General features: G+C 38.3%; 1 protein-coding gene and 1 long non-coding RNA gene across 22 annotated transcripts in view; one reads left to right on the top strand and one right to left on the bottom strand.

Annotated features, from left to right (window-relative positions):
* The window catches only part of Grip1 (glutamate receptor interacting protein 1), a 383,234-nt gene that overhangs the window by 241,755 nt on the left and 120,478 nt on the right, over nucleotides 1-21,001 (bottom strand). For 7 of the 15 annotated variants that reach the window (XM_015483045.2, XM_048805476.1, XM_015483044.2 and 4 more), the window contains exon 1: nucleotides 12,160-12,409. The exons of 6 other annotated variants lie outside the window; for them this stretch is intronic. In XM_015483045.2, the coding sequence (XP_015338531.2) occupies nucleotides 12,160-12,400 (241 nt within the window). In that variant the 5' untranslated portion in view covers nucleotides 12,401-12,409. Of the gene's footprint in view, nucleotides 1-12,159; nucleotides 12,452-21,001 lie in introns of those variants that run through there. 2 more of the 15 variants (XM_015483046.2, XM_048805481.1) reach the window with 2 other exon arrangements.
* The window catches only part of LOC125617496, a 75,293-nt gene continuing 62,387 nt past the window's right edge, over nucleotides 8,096-21,001 (top strand). For 6 of the 7 annotated variants that reach the window (XR_007348543.1, XR_007348542.1, XR_007348541.1 and 3 more), the window contains exons 1-2: nucleotides 8,096-8,627; nucleotides 9,978-10,106. This is a non-coding gene — a long non-coding RNA (uncharacterized LOC125617496). The remainder of the gene's footprint in view (nucleotides 8,628-9,977; nucleotides 10,107-21,001) is intronic. The other variant, XR_007348544.1, reaches the window with a different exon arrangement.

Here is a 21,001-nt window from a genome sequence, read left to right as displayed (position 1 = left end):
GGTAGTTGTTTGTTCAAACATCAGTGACCTGGTTATGGATTTATATTTATAGTAAAGAGCCAGGCAGCCTAGAGTAGCTAGTGCAGGCTGCATGACTCTCCTAACCAGCCTTAACCCAGAGCGGCAGGCATAGTACTGGCAGGCACACCAGGAAGGCCTCAGGTGGCATGGCAGCTACTCACTTGCTTATGCCTCACAAGCTCCTTGCCAAAAATGGGGAGGGCTTTCCCCTGGGGGTCACCATCCCTGCAGATTCATGAATTTCCTTAAACACTGGCTTTCTGATTTCAATTATGGAATTCCACTATAATGGGAGATGATGGAGGAGTGGTATTGAATTTTCCATCTGCTCTTTCCTTCAAAAATTCACCTGTTCTTTATCTTCTTCTCCTGCCTGACCTCCCCAAAGCAGCACAACTTGGCAGCCTCTCTGTGGCACCACTGTCAGGAAGTGTGACACCCCACCCCGCTTTCACTTTTTTGGTATTTGCTCTGGACTGTAACGTTGACTTTGGTTTTTCTATTTTCCGTCTTCCCAAGTTTGTGAAAATCCCTGGTTTCTTGATATTTATGTGGCCCATTAAAAAAAATTTAGTTGTAAATGGACACAATATCTTTATTTATTTTTATGTAGTGCTAAGGATTAAACCCAGTTCCTCACATGTGCAAGGCAGGCGCTCTATCACTGAGCTACAGCCCCAGAACCCTCTGTGTCCCATTTTTATATTTTTTTTATTTTATGTTATTTTTTATTTTAAGAAAATTGTGAATTCACATGTAACCATAAGAAAGAGTACAGAGAGATAACATGCACCCTTTGTCCAATTTCTTCAAATGGTAGCTATGTCAAACTATGGTATAATAACACAACCAGGTTCTAATCAATCTTCACAGTAGAACATCAACATTTATTAGAATTCAATCTGTGTCCCAATTTATTTATTTATTTTTGCGTGGTGCTGAGGATCAAACCCAGTGCCTCACACTTGCAAGCAAAGTGCTCTACTACTGAGCCACAGCCACAGCCCTGTGTCCCATTTTAAAACTGCCCTTTTAATTTTCATACTGCTATTTGGAAGGTAACTGAAGCAAAGGTGTGTGGTCAGTGTGTCTTGAGCTGCTAATCTCTATATAGGTTTAGGCATTTTGGAAGCATAGGTTTAAAACAAACAAAAAAAAATAGCATCTATATAAAATACTATTAGGAATTAATCACTCTTAGAAATTGTCTTCTCAGGTTTCATTGCTGAATCTTCATAGTTTATGAACCAAATTTATCAACGAACCATTTAGAAAACAAAGGCAGTAAATGAAATTCATTTTTGATCCCTATGAAGTCACCTTAGCTTGATAGAATAGGAAAGATTCAATTCAATCAGAAACTCTGTGGGGCCCTAAATATTCCCCAGATTAAATTCAAGGGGGAATTGTGTCGTGCAGAATTTAACAATAGTTTGTCCTTCAGCCTACAGCTCCCCCGTGCTGCTCCTGGCCTCCTGCCAGTACCTTCCTCCAGACTGCCCTGAGCAGGTTTGGAGAGGAGGAGGGACAGGAGGAGGGCAAGGGAACACCCCTCTAGTTAAAGGGAAATTGGGAAATTAGCAGGTGTTAGAGAATGTTCAAGCTCCTCAGAACATCCCTGGAGCTTACTTCATTGTGTGTGAGGAAAACCTGAAAGAATATTTTCAAAAATCAAAGACTCAGGTGAAAAGGAAGGGCATTTCCTGAGGCATGCTCAGTCTTAAATGTGTAATTGTGGTTAATTCAGGAGACCTTTAGAAGTGAACACTACCCATTCAATAGATATTTACTGGTTTTTTTTTTTTTTCACCAAATACTTTGCTGGTGACATAAATGATAGGTAAAACATGAATGCTAGCTTCAAGAAATTCATAATCTGGTGGTTGTATAAGGATAAGCATCTAATTACCATCCAATTACTCAGAACAATATTATCTATTCATTGATATTTTGCTAAATGTTGAACAACTGGTTTTCTGAGGAGTTAAGGGGAGTACTGATTCATAATATCTGCCAATTTCCCTAGTATAAATACTCCTACCCTAGCCAATTTCAGGTTATCAACTTATGTCATTAAATGTGAAGAAGGTAGGAGATAGGCAGCAGCATGCCACCACACAGTACTTTTACCACACAGATGCAGATGACTTTAGGAGCATAATTAATAAAATGTAATGAAGTAATAATTAGGAAGTAAGGTATTGAAGATATTTATTACTTTTGTTTTTAATATAATTTATTAAGTCATAAATTTATAAAATTTTTACTAACAGCTGTGCTTAACAACTAGCTTACAAAATTCTTAAAAAGTCAGCCATTGGCTCCATACTAGCTGGCTCCAGGATGAATCTACCCCTAACTACAGTTGACAGTGACAGACTTCCTGCAGGGTACAAATGAGGATGAAATCTTTAGCCATAAGTAGGTCAATGCCATTTAAAATTACAAGAAGAAAGATTACAGGACGAGAGAGCAAGTAAAGAGAAGACCTGATGATGCCCAAGGAAACAGTGTTCTCCACACACCAAAGCAGGGCAACTGGTCACCCTGCTTTTCAATTATTCTCATGTTAAACAACAGCATTCTGCATAGGGGGAAGGGAATCAGTCCTTTGCTCCCTAAACAGGAAGGACAGAAAAATCACATGAAAACAAAATCTTTCTTTTCCTTCCTCTCTGGCCATTTCTTCTAGTTCATGCTGATGTGGACTGCCAAGTTCTGATGACTTGGCCAGCGGACCAGAAAACTCAGTGACCCAGTGGGAATGCCCGAAGCACCAGTGACCTCCTAACACAGAGCTGGGGGACCAAGACCTGTTGAGGATGTGCTCCTGTTCACACTGTGCCCGGCGGAATATAAGTGATTCTGGAGTGCACTTGACAAATGTTTGCTAATCGCCATTTAAAAACTAGATCTTAAACACTCTTATCAAAACGTATACACATAAATGTGCTATAACCCACACCAGGCCTCATTTGATAACAAATGACACTAGAGCTGGCTCTAATTAGCTTAGGTACAGAAGAAATGCATTAGTTAGCATAAATGAGGAAGTCTAAGAGAGCTGGGAGCTCTCTGAGGATAGCCTAACCAAGTGATGACACTCAGACGTGATCTCTCTAGCTTTTGGCCCCATTTGAACTTGGTCTCTGCCATCACAGTCACAGGCAGGTTCCAGCCCCTCCAGCCCTTGCATCTGCTCTGCTTTTCCTTCCCAGTGGCTGAATAAAATCCCTGGGCTTGCCTCTTGCTGAAATGCCTCTGATTCCAAAGGCTCTCTGTCTTATAAAGGTGTCTTTTTGCAACTGCATAAATAGTTAGGTCAGTGACTCTTCAACTCTGCACAGTAGACAGAGTAGAATTGCCTGGGGAATTTGTTAGAATTCTACAACAGTCCACACCATTCCACCCAATTAAATCCTAATATCTGGAGGTGGACCCAGGCATTATTATCTTTTTAAGCTCCCCAGGTGATTTCAATGCAGAGCAAAATTTAGAAACTCCTGAATAAAAAAATACGAAATGTTAGTCTCCTTCAAATTTACTGAGAAAGTCAAGTTAGGTTAATTTCCTTAATGTCTACCTGAGGATCTTTGTCTCTAACATAGGAGTGTTCCTCTCGCTTGCCTCAGCTGGCTTCATCTGCATCCTGGTTTTCCCCCACCCCCACCCTGATGTATTGTGTTAAAAGAATTATCCCTCCTCTAGTATGCATCTTGAAATTTTGCTTCTTAACTGGCTCCTTACCCAAATAGATCCCTTACTCCCTGTGGCCCTGCCTTCCATCCCCCTAACCACCCGCCCAGGGCATGGTCCATCTGTAGTCTCCTCTTCATTGTCAGCTTTCCTGGGAGAGTGGATTGTCCTCACTTGGCCTAAAGTATGCCTAAAGTTCTTACAATCTGACTCTGGAAATGACTACTCTGCTGACACTGTTCTCTCAAAGGTTGTCAATAACCCTCTTACAAAACCAAATGACTGTTTCTCTCCTCTCTTTCTCTCTCATTCTCACATTGCTTTTGGAGATTAGGGTATCCAAACACTGCATCTCTCACTGATTTCCTCTTTGCCACCTTGGTTGCTTAAAAAAGTCCTGAATAAAATGTTTGGGATATGTATCCAAAACACATTTCTTGGGAATTATGTATCAGGAGACTTGAAAATGAAAATACACAAAGGCAGTGCTTTAAAGCAAAAAAAAGAAATTCTTTAATGACAACACTATCATATACTAAACTGAAAAATCTGAAAACAAACTAGAGATGTACAATATAGTAATTCACATAATGGTATTAGTATAGAGACAGTAACATCGTACGGCAAGTGTGTGCTAACATGCACAAATGGGTAGAGTATTAGAAAATGTACAGTGAAAATACGTACTACATATATAGCATGTTTTCAACTCTTTTAAAAAGCACATGGATTTGATCCCAAGCACCATGAAACAAAACAAAGACAAAAAGCACAAGGAATCAACTTGTTTCCCTCCATTAATTTTCATTATTATTAACCTATCTTTACTGACATCGTTTTACCTTTTCTTCTAATTCACCTTTGTTTTGGAAATGAAGTAGAAATTTCCTTAGTACAAATTTTACTTATTGTATTCTTCTTCATATATTCAGCTAGTTAATAACCTAATTTGAATTATTAATAATAAGCTTTCCCCCCATTTTCTAATAACCCAAGAAAGTCTGCTAGAATGTAGGTGCTCATCACTGACTGTTATGATTTGGATATGAGATGTCCTCCAAAACACATGTGTGGGACAATGCAGGAATGTTCACAGGTGAAATGGTTAGATTATGAGAGTTGCGATCTATTCTGTGCATTTATCCTTTTGATGGACTAATGATTTTAATGGATTAATGGGTGGTAACTACAGGCAACTAGGGTATGACAGGAGGAAGTAGGTCCCAGAGGAGATTAGGGTATCCAAACACTGCATCTCTCACTGATTTCCTCTTTGCCATCTTGGTTGCTTAAAAAAGTCCTGAATAAAATGTTTGGGAAATGTATCCAAAACACATTTCTTGGGAAATATGTATCAGGAGGCTTGAAAATGAAAATACATATACAGCACGTTTTCAACTCTTATAAAAAGCACATGGATCTAATGCCCCTAGGGATTCTATTATCCCTGGCTCCTTGTACTCCAGCTCTTTCTGCTTCCTAGCTGTCATAAATTGAGCAGCACTCCTTCACCATGACCTTCTGTTGCACCCTGGGCCCAGAGCTAAGGTGTTGGCTGATCATGGATTGAACTTCTGAAATCACGAACCAAAATAAACTTTTGGTCCTCTAAGTTGTTCTTGTCAGGTCTTTTGGTCACAGCAATGCAAAACCTGACTAATATATTGGCTGAGACTTCTGAGATAATTTTGTTGTATTGCCTTTTGTAAAGGCAAGATCAAAGTTTCTCTTTGCAATTTGAAAAGTAACATTCTTTAAGAAGCTACATATAATAAACATTAGGGTAAGACGTTTTTCTTATAGATATATGTGATGTTGAAACCATTTTAATAGTGTAATTACAAAAACTTTAGCCAATATTATTTTCTGTTGATTTAATAAAGTGTAGAATATTAATTTCAAGTTTGACATATAATTCTCATAAATATGGCAAAGTACTGCTAAGAGATTAAATAAAAATGAGAAAAAGAAAAAAGAAAGAATCCAAACATTGACTGTTTTCCTTCTATTTCTAGAAAATTACAGAATGCCATTTTTTTTCAGAAGAAAGCATTCTTTCTTTCAAATGGTGTGAAATTAACAAAACATATTTGTCAAAAACAAAGTGAATTTGCTAAGATAAAAGCTTCAAAAAGATCAACTGCCATCGAAAGTTGAAATCATTTTGTTAAAGTTAATATATGCATAAAGCCATGAAAAACAGTTTTCCCATGTGATTTTTAATTTCCAGATGAAGAAACTGAGATTCAGAGAGTAGGATCAGTAGGTTTTTCTTTTGTTTGGTTTTGCACACATGTAAAAATTCACACATCTCATTTCCAACTCTACTCTGTCCCCTTATCATCATGAGGAATGCTGAGGGTTTTGGAAAACACTACCTTGGCTGATTTCTCTTTAGTAGTCTACCTGGTAGGTCGATGGTTTCCCTTTCCTTCTCATGTAGAAAAAGTGGTGGCAAAAACGAAATGTTGAGTCTTAGCTCCACCTCTCTTCTAATCTCACAATCTTAGAAATGCCCCACTTCTCTGAACTTTTGCTTTGTTCATCTGTGTTATGGAGATAGTACCAATAGTATTGCTGTGAGAATTAAAGGAACTAGTACATGTAAAGTATTTAGAGTAGTTCCTGACACATAATAAGTGCTCAATAAATGTGAGCTATCATTATTTTTTATATCTCCTCCTACATATTTTCTTGATGTATACAAGTGAATAAATTAGAATACCTATCCTAAATTAACCTTCCTTCTTCTCATAATGAATCAGCTTTCTCTTCATGGTCATTCACAATCATACCAGGAGGGAGTGAACTTGCTTTTCTTCCTATGAGGTTATATAAGGTATTGCCAAATATTTCCTCAGAAGGAGGGGCACCTCCTGGAAGAAGGAAATACATCTCTACCATGCAATTCCCATTCAGAAAACAGAGGAGAAATAAACATGCCACTATGATTAGCCTAATCAGTTTTAGAAAGGAAAAGCTTCAGGCCACCAGAGAGTAAAGTGATCCAGGCCACAGTTCAATCTAAACCCCCTCAAAGCCCTGGTCTAGAAGCACAGCAAGAAATTCATCATGCACAGCCAATACTGTCCCCAGCACTTGTGTGAGAACAGCACCCCCCAACCCCTTGCAGAATTCTTTTATTCAAGTGGAGTCTCTCTATTTGTGAGAGAAATATGCCCCATGACCTAGCAATAGATCACAGTTCAACAAAATAAGACAACCTTATTTTGTGAAGCATTTTTAAAGTGCATGTTATTTTTAAAAGTTTGTAGGCTGGAATGATAAATCAGTTCAATAAACTAGCTTTGATGGTCTGAAATTAAGGGTAGAGTAAAGGAGAAAGGATATGTTTTCAGGTGAGATTTGAAAAGGGATGGAAAGTTAATGAGGTGGAGAGATACAGTCAAGCTGTTCCAGATGGCAGGATCTGACAGAGGAGGCCAGTGAGGGTTAGCAGAAGGGATGAGGATGGGGAGACAGGAGAAATGAGATCCAGCAGAGAGACAGCATTCTCCACCCAGATGATAATCAATTCCGAATCATATCACAGAGCGGATGAGGAGCCATTAGAGGAGAGTGCTGAAGGAGCTCTGAGACTAGACACAGACAGATGGGAAAGGGCAGGGGGACTTGAGCAGAAAATTTAAGGCTATCAAAAAGGGAGCAATCATGTTCAAAACATTGACACTGAACTCAAATGACTGATGCAGAGTTGCTTGGATTAAAATATTTTGCAGACAGGAAGAGAGAGGAAATATTTTTTCCTCTTCCATTGACTAAGTACATAAATAAATGTATTGCTGTTTTAATTGAGATTACATATAGAAAGTGAATTTCTGAGCAGCAGAACTTTTAAACATTGGATGAGTGTCAAAGAATCTCAGAGTTTAAGGGAACTCAGAGGTCACTGGAATAATCCTTTGAAAGATAACCAGACATACTGTGAGACTCTTCTTGTTGGAGAGAATTAAGAATAAGGTTGCTGGCAGGCTAAGATGGTTGAGTTTGTTTCTTCTAGAGACAAGTCCTATATTAATGTTTCGTCTTCCTTTTCAAGTGTGATGATGATTCCATGTGGGGTAAGTGTAAGAATGTGGGTGTGACCTCAACACACAGATTTTTGATTTTGCTCAGTGCCACTGGATAAAGCAACACCTCTGTATGCCCAGGCACAGAAATAAAGAAAGGATGTTGAGGCTGGGAGCAGAAACTAGGGGAAAGAAAGAGGGATTGGGAAAGAAAGTCGAATACACAGCAGGAAGCAGCTGGATGCAGCCACAGACATCTCACTCAGATGCCCCACTGGGATGAAGGTCAGCAGGACTGCAGGAGAAAGTCAATGGGAAAGAGGTGGGATAGTTAATTCTATTCCAGGCCATGTAGTTATCTGGGGACAGAGAGGAAGTTGAAAATGATACATAAGCTAGCTGTAAGGAAAATTTTTGATATCTATGCTAAAGCAAAAGCAGAGATTTGGGACTTGAGTTTCGAAGCCAGTAGGGAGAAGGTAGGTACATGGGTGGCATTAATAAATAAAAGGTGACCAGAGCCATGCTCCCTGTGGAATGTCAGTAAATATTAATTGGCTGACGTTGACCTTGGTAGAACAAAGCATGTGAATGGGAAATGCCATGGCCAGCAGAGCATAAAAAGTTCATATCTCTGAACTGAAAACATAGTGCCTGAGAGAGAGCCAGACCAGACAGCACACCAGAAAAGGATTCCTTGCATACAAGGCCAATGTATCTCAAGGAAAAGTAATGACACAATCATTCCAAGAGAGCAGGAACAAAGCCTGCAGGAGCCATGATGGAATATTCCCTTCTCTGAGAGCATAATCACTTCTCCTGAGGTACAGAAGCCCCTGGCTGAGAATGCAGGGCTCTCTGAGGTCAGCAGGTGTGCAGGTAAGCGCCAAGAACCCTGGCTTGACTTGTTCAAGAAAATCTTTTTTGTCAGACGTGGCTGGAAAGCTGAGAAAATGTTATTTTGGGATTTGGCTCCAAGGTGAAGGAATCAGTAGACAAGGTGAGGTCCAATTCTGGAGGGAGTGGAGTGGAGAGGGTGCTGGAGGAAGACGGCATCTCCTGTCTGTTTCTTTTTTTTTTTTTTAAGAGAGAGAGAGAGAGAGAATTTTTTAGTATTTAGTTTTTAGTTTTCGGCGGACACAGCATCTTTGTTTGTATGTGGTGCTGAGGATCGAACCCGGGCCGCACTCATGCCAGGCGAGCGCGCTACCGCTTGAGCCACATCCCCAGCCCTCTCCTGTCTGTTTTTAAGTATGGGGTATAAAAGAATACTTTGGAGAGTGGTGGTCTTTCAGTGACTCAATGTTCCTGTCATAATTATTCTTCCTGTTCTCCATTGGTGGGGGACTGAAAAGGCAAAACAACTCAATCTGATGCTTGAAACCTTAATAAGAAAAAGATTCAAGTCCCAAGTCTGAGAAATGCTAAAAGTTCACCTGAAATATGTTCTGCATAATACTATAGGACATGCAATCCATGCAGGGCCATCCAAAGATTTGTCTAGAAAATACAGATTTTATCCACCTCTTAAAATTTCACCTCAAATAAAGAAGAAATTATTGTTCAACAATATATTGATAAAAATGCTTGATAGACCTATTAAATGCCCCCACCTAGGATTCTAGAAGAAACATATCAGTGCCTGGCACATAATGGGTATTGAATAGGTATTTGTTACATGGATAACAGAGAAATATAGGAAGAGTGTAAAAAAAAAAACAAGTAAAATATCAAGAATGTGGGTATTTGTAAGAAAATATTTCCCTTTGATTGCATCCTTTCCTTCTTAAGAGAATTCAAAAAGATATTGTAATTGCCATACTGCTTCTCCTTATGGGTGACCACAACCATGAATATAGCAAGGCAGTTTTGAAGACATGAAGCCAATTTTTTTTAACCCTCTATGATCTAGGTAAGGTTTAGCCACAAGGGTTCTATTAAAACTCTTGAACCACTCCCCATGAACTCCCAGAAAATTCAAATTCCTACTACTTTAATCTAGACATATATTCAATTTATTTTAACAGTTTCTAAGTGCCTCGTCTGTGAAGGGCACTGTGCTAAATATCTGAGAGTGAGAATGAGGTGCAGCCCTCAATGATGGGTAGGGAGAATGGGGCAGGAAAGAAAGAAACTTCTTCTAAGTTCATATCATCCCCACCCCAAAACACGGAAGAAGGGAAATTTAAGATTATAATGATAAGCATTTCTTGATTGTATTTACTATAGTGTTAAGAACCCACCATAATGGTAGGAGTGGGATTCTGGAACTCCATGAAGGCACTTTGAAACAACAGGTAGCTGGAAGTAACAACAGGTGGACTGGAACTTTGACAAGACTGTACTTGGAATGGCAAGGTAACACATTACATTACTCTGGCATGTTATTGAAAAACTCTGAACATTAGTCAGATACAAAGAGGAACGCAATTATGGCAAATTGATACCAGATGGATTTTAAATTAATTGTGAATTGGAAATCTTAAGCTAAATACCAAATTTTGGAAAGAATTGTGAAGTAGCAACTATAAAGAAATTATGAATACTTTCTGCCCTTTTCTAGATGTTTAGTAACTAGGTAAGTAAACAATTAAATCTTCTTTGGATGCAGCAGATCAATGCTTCTGTAAGACTCGGGAAACTGTAAAAACTTAAAAATATTTATATGAACTAAAAATTGTTGGGTTCACTCTCTTCCTAGTAAGACTTATAAAAGATTACGGAGGCTGAGGCAGGAAAATTGCAAGTTCAAAGCCAGCCTCAGCAATTTAGCAAGGCCCTGAGCAACTTAGACCCTGTCTCAAAGTTTAAAAAAATAAAAATAAGAAAGGGCTGGGATGTGGCTCAGTGATTAAGTGACCCTGGGTTCAATCCCTGTTACAGAAAAAATAAAAAGAAAAGAATTTAGAATGCACAAGAATAGAAAATATCATTTCATAATTATAAAGTAAGAAGACCATCAATTCAACATCAAGATAAACAGATGCTAAAATGAGCTAAGAACTTTTTAGAATCAGAGATCTGTCTTCAAAACTCTTAGGATAGTTTATTGATTATGAATAATAAAAAGAAATTGTATATTTGTATCAATTGCATAGAATACAGTCAATACAGAATGTATAGCCCCATGCTAAGAGCCTAATTTAAAATGAACAGTCTTTCCTACATTTTCTCCAAAGTACCTTTGAAAGAACTCACTCTGCCATCCACAGAACTTGCAAATGCATTCCGTAAGTTGGGCTATAGTATTTATTCTCTTTCCTGTTATTGACTCCAGATCTATTTCTTACTATTTGCTTTGTGCTCCTTCTTCTGCCAAATAAAATATTAATTGCATTTTTAGCTGCACTGCTGGTGCTCAAAGAACTTGGATATGTCAAGCTAAACTGATAGAAATAGCATCCATTAACATATTTATAGGTTCAGAGCTTCTAAAGCATAATTACATCCATTAATTACTTGACAGTACTCTGTTACAGGCTAGAAGAGAAAGGCTTTTGCAGCTATACTTTTACTCAAAGTGAAGTTTCTTTTTCAATAATAAATTTTATCTAAAGAAGATTCTAAGGGAAATAAGGCAAGGGAACTTGCATAGTTCTATGTGCATAGGAAAGGGCTTTTAAAGCAGCCATCCACGAACTTTGCAATAGATAGCAAACAAAGTCAATGAGATGGCACAGCTAGACTTGATTTCAAAGAAAAGCATATTTTATACATTATGGAGAGATTTAATTAATATTTTAGAGTTCTAAGAGAGACCATCTCAAGCCAATGATTCTTGATGTTAAGATGCAGAGCAATGATTTTTTACTTTCAAATAAACTTCCTTAAATGTCACACAGGACCAAAACATTTTTGAATTACCTTCATTTTTGAACATGTAATTCTAACACAGAAAAAAAATTAAAGCTGTCCTAGGAAAAAGCTCATGAGATGTTGAAAATTAATAGAAGAAACAATTATTCTGTAAATTCGCCAGCTGTGTGAGTCCTGGAGCTGCCAGCTGCATTTAATACATGCATCATAGCAAGGACAGTAACACACACTTGACTCCTCTTGACCAGTTAATCAGCATGCAAAAATGACGTTTTTCTCATAATAACTTCAGCACTGGACCCAAACACAATTTTCTCTTCAGCAAGGAATGAAATCATAACACACACACACACACACACACACACACACACACACACACAGTTTCCTCATTTCAGCATGAACCTAGCCGGGATGTATGGACAGAAAGCAAAGCCGTGCCTACCTGTATATATGCATCTATACATATTTCTCTGAGTTCTTTGTTGCCTGGCAATAAATTGTAAAAGCAAGCATATTTGAAAGTAAAAACCATTAAACTGTGTTTATAGGCTACTGCAACAGACTTGTGGACTGAATGAGAAGGAAAGCACCATACCTTTAGTAAGTCGCCTCAGAATTTGACAACGGCATTTAAAAGAGACAGCTATCATTCTTGCTCGCTGCTTTCTCTGGCAAAGTGTACTCAGGGCTCTGCTCTGGTGGCTGCGGCGGCAGCAGCATATGAATTCTTTGCGCACATACCAGGAGAAAGGTAGTCCCAGTGGGGAGTGACAAAGCTTAATTCCTCTTGGCTGATGCAGAGGTCCGCTACATGTCATCTGGCAAAGCTGTGTCATTCACTACTACTACCACCCCTGCCCGCCAGCCTCCTCCCCCTGCACAATCACAATGGCTTAGAAAGTAAGGCTGTTTCGATAGCAACAAAGCACCAAATTGTGTAAAGCAGGGACACGGCTGGGTGAGGAGCCACTCCATAAATCTCACACTAAGCACTGTTTCAGCCACGGGGCTATGGACTCCAGCCAATTTGGCCACCACCACCCCCTTTCTTCTCAGCATTAAGTTAGTAACCTTTATGGATCTCATTTAATAGGATATGCAAGTGGAATGCTTGCACTTTTACTTTAGGAAGAAACACAAGCATCATGTACTATGTTATTTAAACAACAACAACAACAAAAGGAAGGCAAAGGAGGGAGGGAGGCAGTTTATCTTTGGGATTCAAAAGGCAACCACATTTTTTGCTTATAGAGGAGAAGCAGCCCTTTGATATTCAGGAAGATCTATTCGTCACTTTACAAACCTATAGGGGTCAGGGCAGTGTAGGTTTACAGATGGAATGCAAGACTCCCAAAGGGAAGGTTCAGGCTGGGTGGATCAGCAGGCAGATGGAGCCCCAGCCCCTTTAATCACCCTTCCCAAAAAAGGAGTTGGCTGGAAAGCAACAGTCAAGACTGTTTCTAAAGATACCACGCATAAAAGCAAACAAGGCCAAGTATTTCTATTTTTAATGTACCTTATTATCGTATTTCCCAAACAGCCCTCCCCCAAACCATCCTTCTGATTATGCTAATAAAATGGTCTTGCTGCATAGCAGATATTCCTGAGTATCTGCTCTAGTGGAGTGAAGAGCAAATTAACAAACCCTTCACAATCCATTCACAAAGTGACAAGAAGGCGGAGTGCATTTCTTCATCTGCCAGCTCCAGCCTACTCATGATGTAGTCAATACAAACTGACATTTGCTATGGAATTTTAATCAAAATCTAGAAATCTCCCAGAGGAGTTAACACAAACATTCTGGGTGAAAAAAAAATCAGACACTTGGCCAGGAACTTAAAACACAAATCAGTCAATTAGTCAAAATGAAAAGATAGATCACTGTCTAAACTATTTGATTAATATTTCTAGGACTGTATGAATTATTCATACAGTTTTATTCTCTCCTCTTCAGGCTATAAAAAAAACCTTTTAAGCAGGGGATTCTAAAATAGTTTCCAATATTCCAAATTTAGTAATAGAGCTTTCTCCTCTCCATTCATAAATTCAATATTAACTTGAATAATTTCAATCCACTGATTCTGAAATGTAGATGCTTTCTATTTTGAGCCCAATAGAAAAAAATATTTTTATGTGAAAAATAGCTGAATATAATAAGCATCTACTTCAAAGGTGTTTTGTAAAGAACACAATTCCCTTACCAAGTATAGTCTATTTGAAACAATCAGCCACCACTAAAAAGACAGTACAAAATGGGTAGCTATGCACGCCAAATTTTTATAATAACTTCCACTAATGTGAATTTTTAAAAAATTTCAATTGATTTAATTTCCATATCTTTTAGGCCAGCTCGAGAAATATTATATATATACACACACATTCCTGTATATGTATAATATTTTTAATATATTTTTGCTCTAAATAACAATATAACTTAGTGCTAGAGAATTGAGTTATTCACGAAAGTGAGATAAATATTTATAGTTAGATCTTTTTAAGATTCTTCCCCAAATCTACCACCTTTCCTAAAATCCAGACACTTGGAATGTGCAGCTGTCAAATAGTATTAGTAAAATCTTGCCCATGGAACATCACCACTCTGGTCCATTTTTATTAATGTCTATTCAAATAAAACTCAAAATCATACAGCAAAATCTTGCCCCTCTGCTATTATGCAGACTCAGATCTAATTTGCTTCTTCCTCAAGGCTAAAATGATCAAATATTCCCCCCCCCCTTTTTTTTTTAAACTCTGTCCCCTGGTCCCAGGAAAGATCTTAGAACTATTAAAATGTCCTATTTTTCTGTAAGAGAAATAATCCATCCTAAAGTGCTTTGAAAGGTTCCTGAGGGTCCAAACTAAGGAATTTTTCCCCTCCTTTGGATGTGGTGAAGCCAGTCCCTATACATTCTATTATCTAGCTCAGGCTGGGCTCTAGAGAAAATCCTCCTGAAAGAACCCCTTTTCAGGAACTAAAAGAATCTTTCAGCTTTCCCACCTCTTTCCATTTTGACCTCCTTTGTGCTCAGAGATTTCCCTGGGAGCCATTCCCAGGTCAGCCTTCTTGTCCTAAACTCTTTGTTTTCTGCCTAATATAAGCTTTGCCTCAGAAAGTAAGGTTCTTCTTATCTCACAATACTGACCTGTGGCCAAAAGTCTCAAGTGGCCAAGGCAGCTGGTGGAACTATACCTTAGTCTCCTAACATGAGCCCCTTCTGGACAGAGTGACCTACATTTCTGGCTACTTGATTAATATGAGCACATGTCTTTGGACCCTGTATTCAACTCATGTCAATTATGTTGACTCAGCTTTCTAGATAGCTCAAACTAACAACATGTCCTTTGGGGATCTTCAAACAGGGGCTAGGGAAATGTAAATCAGGTAAAATATACACGCGCGCATACACACACACACACACACACTTAAGTTTCAACCTAACCTTGAAGAAGAGTGAGTGAGCTAATTCAAGAGGTTTTCCGTTGTTTAAAAACAAACAAAACCCCTTAATATATGAGGACATGGACTTGCTGGATTTGAGGCAAATTAACCCCATAAAATAATTACTGATTTCAGACTTTCTTTAAAATAAAGGCTTTTCTAAGATATAACAAAAGTGTACTTTGTTTATATAGAATTGAACAGATTACAAAGCACTTTCACATATATTGTATCAATAGAGGAACTTTGTTATTTTTTTTTTGTTGTTGTTGTTGTTCCAAATAAGGAAATTGGTTCTCAGAGAGCTTTTCATCAGGGTTACTCAGTTACTAAATAGCAAAGAACAAGAACCAGAGCTTCTCACCCCTGGCTGAATGTTCTTTCTAATCTTTGCCTTCTCACTGCTCCCTTTCCACTAACAGAGTAGTGTTTACAACAGCTGTCCCTTCTTCTGGTCTTTGTCAGGCCTGTTTTAATAAGACATTTTGACTATCACCTCCATGGACATATGGGACTAATTTCATCGTAGGATTGTGGGGAGGGGCATGGACAAGAATCACAACAAAACAACCAAAACCAAACCTTCAGATTGATTTTAAGAATGCCTTGCCTTGAGAGAAAGTGGTCCACAGCCATCAGTGAGTGGGCGTGCATGCCCACACCCACACCCCCCACAGCTAATTTTTTCTTGAGTCCTTGAATAGCTTCCATTATATTCATTCTTCTTTGTAATATTTCCACCACCAAAATAAATTGTCTACAGAGTATTCTGATTCACAGGAGGAATCATTATAAGCCACAATTTTTCTTCAATATACCTCCACCCGAGGATTCATAAAAAAAAAAAAAAATCCATGGAATTAACTCTACAAATAAAAACCCCACTAATTGTTTGATATCATTAGAATCAATGTGATTATAGTATTTTACAATATTTTGCACTTTCTTCATCATTTCAACTAATTTCATGAATCTGTTACAAAACACACTTGATAGATCTCATTGGCTCACATATTTTTGTTTTCTTTGAATGTAATTTCTTCAAAATGCTTAACGTGCTTAGGTCATTATTTAAACAGCACAGGACATCCTGAATTGGCTAGTACTTAATACACTGATTTTTTTTACTCAATAATTAATAATTGTTAGGTATTCCTTGAATATTCAGGGGATTTTTTTTTGTAGATGGACATTATTTTTTTGATTTATTTTCTTATGTGGTGCTGAGGATCGAACCCCAATGCCTCACATATGCTTGGCAAGTGCTCTACCACTGAACTACAACCCCAGCCCAACATAATATATTTGCAGTCTAAAAAAGTGGTCCCCATACTAACATCTTTCCAGCTCCTTATGGGTAATCTCATATTTAGCTAAAATCAGCTGTTTTTATGTTCCTTTTTAAAGAGGATGCAACTGTGAACCTCAAACATATTATAATTATGTTGAGCATTGTCTGCTACTTAATTCACGGAGTGTGTAAATGTAAGAGTAGGCATTTAGAACAGTCAAGACATGGGTTACAAAGAGAATTCTCCTGTAGCAGAGGGTCATCACAAAAAAGCAAGATCCAATCTGCCAACAGAGTTCTCAGGATGTGAAGATATGGTATAATTGCTCAAGATAGGATTTATTAGACATTTCTTTTTAAAACAAATACTACCTAAGAAAACATTTTTTGTAGAAGCAACGATGCCCTTTGGTAAATGTTATTAGGACATACTCTTGCAGATCTGGGGTGATTAAAAAGCACTTAGTGGCTCTGAGCCTCTGGTGTGTGGTGATAGACAAGAGCGGGTATAATGCACAATCCCTGTGTTATTTGCTTATGTAGTGGGAGCTCTAATGCCCTTCATGGTGCCAAGGAAAGAAGCTTGCCTCCACTTAACATGAGGAAGCCAAGAAAGCTACAGGAAGTAAGAGTCTGTGGTGGGAAATGTTTAAGAATAGAAAACATAGAAATGGAGAACTGCAGTACAAGAGGAGACTTACTAAAAAAAAATCATCCCCCAAAAGCCCAGTTAGATCTAACTATTTATGGGGTGCAAGGTGAAGAGAGGATGGCAATTGGCCAAAAGTACAGGCTTGAGATTCAGATGCATGACTTTGAATCCTGCTGTTTCCATTAAATGGCTGTGTAACCCTGGGCAAGTGTTTTTTAAGCTCTTTGTTCTTCATTTGTAAAATGGTGAAAATCATTTCCAGGGTTGTTTCAGTGACTGAATTTACTTGTGTTCTAGGCACAGAGTAGTAAAAACCTTTATTAATCTCTATATATTTCATAGGAAATGCAATTTTACCATCTGGCTTGGTTACAGAGTCTACTCTCTTCTTTATATTGGCTCCATGTGATCAGCATTGATTATTTTGGTCAGAGAAATCACAAGGAAGTGGGTGTTGGAATTAACAACCAAAATGATTCCTTTTTCATGAAGTCTTTGAGCTCACAATGGCAAGAAGTGATCTCTTCAACTCCCAGAACTTCCTCTCAGGCCTCTTTGTTTTCCTGGCCCCAAACAATGGAATTCCCCTAAGTTCTATCACAGCCTCTTGACCAGGCTCCACCAGCTACCTATCTGCTTTGATTTCTACATCTTGATCATCAACCCAAATTTTCTCTCTTACTCTGAAATCACCATTCCTGATCCTTGATTCCAGGACATGTGGGCACCTGTTACGACCATCTCAAACTAGATCTGGGCCAAATGGAGCTCCCCATTTTCTCCACAGAATGCTTCAGTGACATCGCCCTCCTCCTCAACAGTCCACCCCTTTCAAGCTCACCAGTGACACCCCTCTTGAGACATGCCCACTCTGATTGCCAGTATCCTAGGTGATTCTTGCATGGACATTGCTCCCAGGAGCTTTCTGAATCAATTGATTGCTTTGCTTATGGATGGCTTTTCTCTAAGCTCTGGTACACTAGCCCCTCAAGGGGATATGTCCCCCCTTAATCATTGGCCAACATTCGTTTTAACCTTTAGGGATATATGAGTAGCTCTTTGAGGGAAGCATTACTCTTTACCTTTTGTAGTGCCAAATTTTGTTTTATTCCCCAGCTCCCTCTAGGCTAAACTAAAGGGTACTTTCATATAAATAATCTCATAGATTAAGGGCAAAATTATAATCTGAATTATCTTAGATACTTGTGACCAACAATTTGCAGAACGCTTGAAAGATAAGTACATAATTTGAAGCCTAAAGAAAAGAAGTGGGAAACCCAATAGGAATAACATCTATAATTTTTAAAATAGAATTTTTAAAAAGACTCATCATAAGAGCATATACAAAAGCTGGCTTACAAAAACATGTATTTCCCACACTCCCAGAATGCCATGGTGGGCTTATGTGCTCATGAGAAGGCAAGAAACACAACTAGTTAAAATGTCTAATTGTAAGGAGTGGTGCTGAGTACCCAGGAACCAGGTCAGACCAAGTGAGATTTCTGAAAAAGGGTTAGTTGAAGTGAGTTATTCCCAGTATTTTCTTCTGCATCCAACCCATCATCATTTTCTGCTTTATTTTTTCCATGTCACTAAACACCATATATCACACATTTTAACAATTTATTTGTTTATTGTCTGCTTCTTTCTCCTGATAGATTTTTGTTCTTATTTTAATCAGGGGAAGATTTTTTTTTTTCCTGTTTTGCTTATAGCCTAGAACAGCACCTAGCATACAGCCAATGTTTAATAAATTTTCACTGAATAAATAAGTTTGGGGGTGGGGGTTTCCTTTCTAGTGGCCTTCCTTTATAATCCACAGTTTCAAAAGCTTTTCCACAAAGGATGACATTAACAAATGACCTTAAAAATCAAAGACAAAGCTTTGCCACTTTAAGAAGAACTTCCTCCAAATAACACATTTCTTGAATGTTGTCTGTGGAGGGAAAAAGGGAAAGGGAGGTGCCATGAGCACACCTCAGATGTATTCCTGGTGCTCCTGACAAGATGATTCATAAGGACTCTGTTGTTTTCCAACTGCCAGGGAACATACAACCCATCTAGTTTTTCACTCTTTACAGGCAGCAAGAGGAACACACAAAAAGGCAAAGAACAAGGTGCTGAAACTAGAAGAATTCTCTTGGGTGTGGCTGGGTAAATAAAGGAAGTAGCAAATGCGTACTCATTCTGAGAGTAGATTCTGGTCTCACACACATAATTATAGCCTGCCGAAGATGTAATGTAACTCTAGAGGAAGGGATGTGTCTCGTTTTAAAAGTTTCTGTGTTACACAGGGGTAACACACCTAGCAATCTCAACTTCAGCAGGGATCTGTACTATAACCACCTCCACACAGATCTTCTTGCTGTTTTTCCTGATATTGCGGTAACTTGCATTTTTTTTTTTTGGCATGGGAGTTAAGTTTTCCGCAGTAAGAATGCATGCCTTAAAAACAAACTACCTCAAAAAAGCCTCCTCAGTTCTGTGACAGTCTATTCATTCAAATAAAATTGTACTCACAACACTTGAAGATATCCTATAGAAATTTAAAATGTAGTAAAATTATATAAAAAGAGAGAAAAGTGTCAATATAATTATTATTTCTGATACAATAAAATAGATAAACTCCATCACTTTTCCAAGTAATGTATATTATGGGTCACTAAAAAACACACAATTGGATGACCAATGCCACCACCCACTAGAATAACTGAACCAAATAACATGGATGGCAAGGGCAGCAAGACATAAATGGAAAAATTAAATGTGGGAAATAAAATAGCAAAGTTGCCAGGTGTCTAAGGCATCAGAAGTCTTGGGTTAAGGTTCTGATGCAGTTACCTGTTGGTTATTTATTCTTGGGTAAAAGTTACTGTATATCTTCTTCATGCTGGCCACCATGATGGGGCCCAGTATAAAGGTGAAAAAAAAATTGCTTTGCTGGCAAGGTACATTAGTGAGGGAAATGCTAACTCAGACCACCGTACACATACGTTCAGAATTCTAATCGATGAGCTACAGAACCACTCAGTACAAAACACCATTTAATCTATATGAATCGCTATATCTATGTAGCAAGAAGGCTCCTCTCCTCTTTAAAGGGTAATAACACCTTGATTTTCTTTGTGGATCTAATCTCAGTACACATGGTGTGAGTGAGGTGGCACTCCCTCACCCCTTCCCCATCAGGCTTGACCAAGTAGAGCATACCAACTCCTTAGCCAGGGGGATTGGTCCAGAAATAAGTAGTCCTGTCTTATAAGGCAGGGTGATAAGATTCAATCTCAAAACATTTGTTAGAAGTACTGGAAAGGGGATCCTCTTGTTCTACTGGGAATGGTAGGTTATGGGCCTGGAGTTGTCATTTTATCTCCATTTTAGAAGAAGTGCACTTTGTTTCATAGCATGACAGTGGAAAATAGAGTCCAGATAAACAGTGTCAGATTCCTGGAGATGCTGTAGGAACATCTGGATCCATCCATTCCTGCTATACCAGTTTGAGTTGATCCATTCACTTGGGATCAAAAGAGTCTTGACTGATATGGTTCTAAATCTGGATTCTTGATTTTTGAAATAAGGAGGTTGATCCTTCATGGGTCTTCAATTCTATTATAATACAGAATTCACCTATCTTCCAGAGTTGCAGTGATGATGACATCAGATAATGAAAAGTACTTTGTTAACTTTAAAGTGCTGTAGGAAGAGTATGTGGGTTTATATGCAAAATATTTGAAACTATAAATGTGTGTATATATATACGTATGTATGTGTGTGTGTGTGCAGGTATGTGTATATGTAAATAAGTATATGTGCATGTGCATAAAGGTAAGAGGCTCCAGAGTTGACCCATCTGTAATACAGTTATTTAAGAAGCACAGATTAGGAGAACAAGGGACAGAACTTACTCCTGTGTTTCTCTCATAGGAAATCCACGTTTTACCAAATCACAACAATTTCTATTAACCATATCCTGTCTTCTTAAGTTCATTACCACAAGCCAAAAGATCCTTTTTCTCTGCCTTAAAAAATGCCCATTATATTTCACTTTAATTTCC

The sequence above is a fragment of the Marmota marmota genome, unplaced genomic scaffold, assembly GCF_001458135.2.
Source record: "Marmota marmota marmota unplaced genomic scaffold, marMar, whole genome shotgun sequence".
Classification (NCBI taxonomy): domain Eukaryota; kingdom Metazoa; phylum Chordata; class Mammalia; order Rodentia; family Sciuridae; genus Marmota; species Marmota marmota.
Note: the sequence above shows the minus strand (reverse complement) of the source record. Positions and strands in the feature narration are given on the sequence as shown.